This window comes from Condylura cristata, unplaced genomic scaffold (assembly GCF_000260355.1).
Source record: "Condylura cristata isolate star-nosed mole 26May11 unplaced genomic scaffold, ConCri1.0 scaffold00011, whole genome shotgun sequence".
Classification (NCBI taxonomy): domain Eukaryota; kingdom Metazoa; phylum Chordata; class Mammalia; order Eulipotyphla; family Talpidae; genus Condylura; species Condylura cristata.
Window position 1 is genome coordinate 5,515,698 of NW_004567112.1, and position 4,259 is coordinate 5,519,956.

The 4,259-nt window shown below is 40.1% G+C and overlaps 1 protein-coding gene across 1 annotated transcript in view; it reads right to left on the reverse strand.

Annotated features, from left to right (window-relative positions):
• The window catches only part of INPP5F (inositol polyphosphate-5-phosphatase F), a 40,551-nt gene that overhangs the window by 1,463 nt on the left and 34,829 nt on the right, over nucleotides 1-4,259 (reverse strand). The window contains exons 14-17 of the mRNA XM_012723630.1: nucleotides 3,179-3,250; nucleotides 2,308-2,381; nucleotides 1,592-1,720; nucleotides 1,071-1,158 (exon numbers count right to left, since the gene is read on the reverse strand). Of these exons, the coding sequence (XP_012579084.1) occupies nucleotides 1,071-1,158; nucleotides 1,592-1,720; nucleotides 2,308-2,381; nucleotides 3,179-3,250 (363 nt within the window). The remainder of the gene's footprint in view (nucleotides 1-1,070; nucleotides 1,159-1,591; nucleotides 1,721-2,307; nucleotides 2,382-3,178; nucleotides 3,251-4,259) is intronic.

Genomic DNA, 4,259 nt, shown 5'->3' on the forward strand with positions numbered 1-4,259 from the left:
CTACAAATTAGAAGAGAAAAAATTTAATTCCCTAGGGAATCCAGTGTAACAACTGCAGTTACTGAAAACCCTGATTTAAATTGGTCCCAATGTCTTGAAAATGGTGCACTGCTAACTGATCAACCCAGATAACCCTTGAAGGTGCAGAAGCTAAATGGTACTGTCCATAGAGGATTTGTGAACTATATATGTAACTTAAAAAACACAACATTTTAATACTACTTTAGTCATACCCAACAAATACAATATATTGTCATTTCAAATTATAACCAATGTTAAAAGACTGATTTTTATTTTTCATAGTAAGTTTTGAAACTCCCACTGTATTACAGCACAGGTCACATTTCACAGGCTCCAGAGCCACATGTGGTAAGTGGCTGCTGTTTGGAGCAGTGCAGGTCTACCTCACGCACATACTAAACAGCAAGCAGTCAGCACTGTAGGTGGGCACTGACAGCACCTAACTGAAACTGCACACATTATACCCAGGTAGCTGAGGAGAATTCCTGCCCTTTATGTTTCCTGTAAACTACCCAAGTTTATTTTAAATTACTGGAGACAGAACTAGCAAGTATTTATCCTTTGGCATCTTTGACAGCTTATAAGCAAGAAAATAACGTGAGCACTGCCGGCCGCCCTTCTCCGCAGGCACTTCTGGTTGTGCAGATCACGGTCATTAGGCTATTTCATAAAAATTACACGGAAGAGCTACTGAGAAGACTTAACCACTTCCCTCTAGATGACAAACAGCTCTTCCACAGTGGAGTGTGGACCATAAGGCTTACTCATTAGAGAAAATTCACAAAATTTTAAATGTCATGCAATCTGATGACAGGAATTCCTTCCAAATTCAAAATCCTAGTGTTTTAAGGCATACAATTATTTAAATTTGTAACTCCCTCTTGAGAGTATACCTATGAATTTCGAAATATCATTTGTGGCCATAATTTAAACAAAAAGTATACTTTTGGACACAGAAATTTGTTCTCTCTACAAATCAACACATCATAATGTGCTCTCACATGCAAATCGGGTTTTCCTTCTTGAGAGGCAATCAAAAGTAGACTCACCTCTCCAGCTTCTTCTCAATTATAGGTACATCTAGTCCCATAGCTTGCTTGGTGATCTGCAGCATCTCTGCAATGCACTGAAGTGTGTCTGAAACCCAAACATAGCTGCCAGTTTTCTACGCACATGGCAAAAACTGCAACTAACTCAAAACCCTAAATGCACTGTTACAATAAAACAAATTTGTTAGTCACAAAAACTACTTATTCACTAAGCTCTCTACTCATTCAAAAATTCCAAAACCAATTTTTAAAATAAACCCTACTAAATTGGAATTGAAAGTTTATCCTAACTCTTGTATGTGTAAACACTTCTACCTAGACGTCAAGGCAATTGCCTTAACAAGAGGCATCCATTTGTTGGCTAAAACAAAATCCCCAAATCATCTCCCTCCACTGCTGGGAACAAAGTCACTATTTCCAGGTCTCATATCCACAGAACATTTGGGCAGTAATGGTGCTGTTCCCAATTCCATTTGGGCTGATAAAAGCAGGTTTTAAAACTCACTAAATAGTTTTTTTACCTTTTCCATCTTCTTCTGGATTACGCATCACAGCTCTCAGTGTGTGAAAATAGCCACTTGTTTCTTTATATCTATAGTGCAGTCTCATACAGGAAAACTTTGGCTTTCCAAAAAGAGTGGGTTCAGGACCTAAAAGACCCAATGAAGATGTGAAGTTGCACCTTTCACGTAACATTTACTTTCTTTGATAACCTCAAGACATGCACTCATCAGCTGGGTATTTAGCATGCTGCTTTGTATTCTAAAGGAACAACAAAATAGATGACAATGACGACTTGATGAAGCTGTAATTAAAAATACTTAGTTTCAGTACCAAATACTTAAACTTTTGTGATCCCTGGGTTTTATCTTCTTCAGGTCATAGAGGGACTACCCCTATCACTGACCTCTTAAGAAAAGAAGGAATCCTGAGCCCGGGGGTTAGCCTCAGCGCTGTCACTGCCAAGGCCTGAGTTTGAACCCTGGCCGAGGGAAGTGACCCACATAGGGCACAGCAGAGTCTCCCCGCTGCTCCTCGTAGTGATGTATTTCTGATCTGCCTGTTCTGCTCTCTACTCTGTCTCTGGTGGATCCTCTAACCCCCTGCAGCTCTGGCCTATACCCCAATCCTGGTATACATAAATAAATAAATCTTTAAAAGAAAAAAAAGGTGCCCATACTTAGATGAAATAGTACAAATTTCCTATGTATGGCTTAGTTAATGTTTTAAAACTTGCCTATTTCTATTTTTTCCAGGTCTTCCAGACTTAGTCGTTGATACTGGTTTACTTTGTCAACTTCATCATCATAACTAGATAAAGGGAGAGAAAAAAAAGAGGGTTAAAATCACATTACTTGGCTTGTGCACAGCCCATCCATTTTAGTCCAAAAGCTAAAGGAAAAATTAAAAGAAGAAATTAATCACAAAGCAAAAACTTCAGCTTTATAAAAACTTTTACAGAAAAAACCAAACCTAAGAATCTAATCTGAAGGGAAGGCAACATGTACACTGAGACTGAGTAAAAGCAGACAGATCAGAGCTCCATCAGCAAGAATGAATGCCCCGCATGATGATCAAGGCCCACAGGCCCCCAACCAATGAAAACATGACTGTTCACACAAGGTCCAGAACAAAGCTTCATTCTGGTAAGGTTATAAGGAACAAGTATTGCTAGTGGCATTTTTAATTGATAGTCTTTCTGGCAATCAAGCCACAAAAGTTAAAATTCATTATATCCGAGTAAGGACAAATGCGTACACACACGCATGCACAGAGTACCTGCATGAAGCTTGACCATAACATTATCACTGGTGGTCCTACTGTCCACACAGGGGATGGTATGAAAGGCTAAAATCAACTGGGTGTGGTCATTAATAAAAATATATAAAATAGATATTTAAAAATGGGAGCTATATTAATACCAAATGCTGAAATCAAACCTGGATTCTAATTCTAAAATCACATTTCAAATTGATAAATTCAGTAACAGACGGATTCAATGAGGTTCTTTACTATATCTATAAATATAGTTTGTAAATCTCCCGTGAATTCTTAAAAGGAAACATTCAAATTTAAAACAGTTAAATGATTTAAATCAAGCAACTTACTAGGCCACGTAGTAGGCAGAATTAGAAAGCAGTAACAGCACATCCACATCTCTGTGAGTAGCATCAATGAGGCTAAACAAACATGACAGGGAATTAAATGTTTTCATTTGCATTTTTAACCAAGCGTATTTCTACAGAAAAGCCACTTAAAATTTGGGGGTGGGGGAGAGAGCAAAATCGTATTTGGGGCTTGCTAACATTAAATGTGTATAATCTTGCCATTTGAAAATTTAAAAAAATAAAAAGGGGGGTCGTGTGTTATCAGAAAGACCGACCAGAGCCGCTGAGAGGACAGAGGAGGTGGGAGGGGGGACTGCTGAAAAGGATGGTGGGGGCCGAAGAGAAAGGGGGGTGATGCCGCAGAGGAGGGAGGGGCCAAGGGCAGAGAGTGGGTGGAGCAGGGAGGATGATCAAGGTAAGGGATGGGAAATTAGAGCAGGGGGTTGAGAAAAGGAAATCTGGATTATCCACATCAACTGACCTTCAACCTGGCATTGCTCATTTAGAATTACTTGCTCATGTAGACAATAAATCCTTTGAAAAATTTGGTAATCTTTTACAAAACACTTACGTGCAAAAAACAAACCAAATTCAAGCTACTTTACATTCCCCTCACTATAGATTACCTGATTTTAAGGAACGAATAACATTTCCTTATCCTCTCTGAACCCGGTTTGCCCTATTTTGCCTTCCATTCTAAAATCAGTATTAGGATAAGGACTGCGTGCGACAGAAGCGATGAACTTCACATCAGACGGCAGGGACAATACAGCTATAAAATGACCAGAGACCGGCAACACCTAAAACTCGGTAAACCGCAACCGACAGCGACCGCAGCACGACTAGGCGTCGAGTACGAATCATCTTCCAATCAAAAGGTGGAGATTAACCTGCGTTCCTACCTTGGGCTCAAAGTTCCACCGTAGGGCAATTATTTCTAGGGTGTTACGCTTACTTGCCAAGACTTAGCAAAATACTACTGAGGAAGAAGAAACCGAAGGCGCGCGCCAGTGGCACGTCTCTCTGCGAGGATGAGGTCACGGCGGCGCACTGCGGACAAAGCGCACCGGCTCCGTGCCGC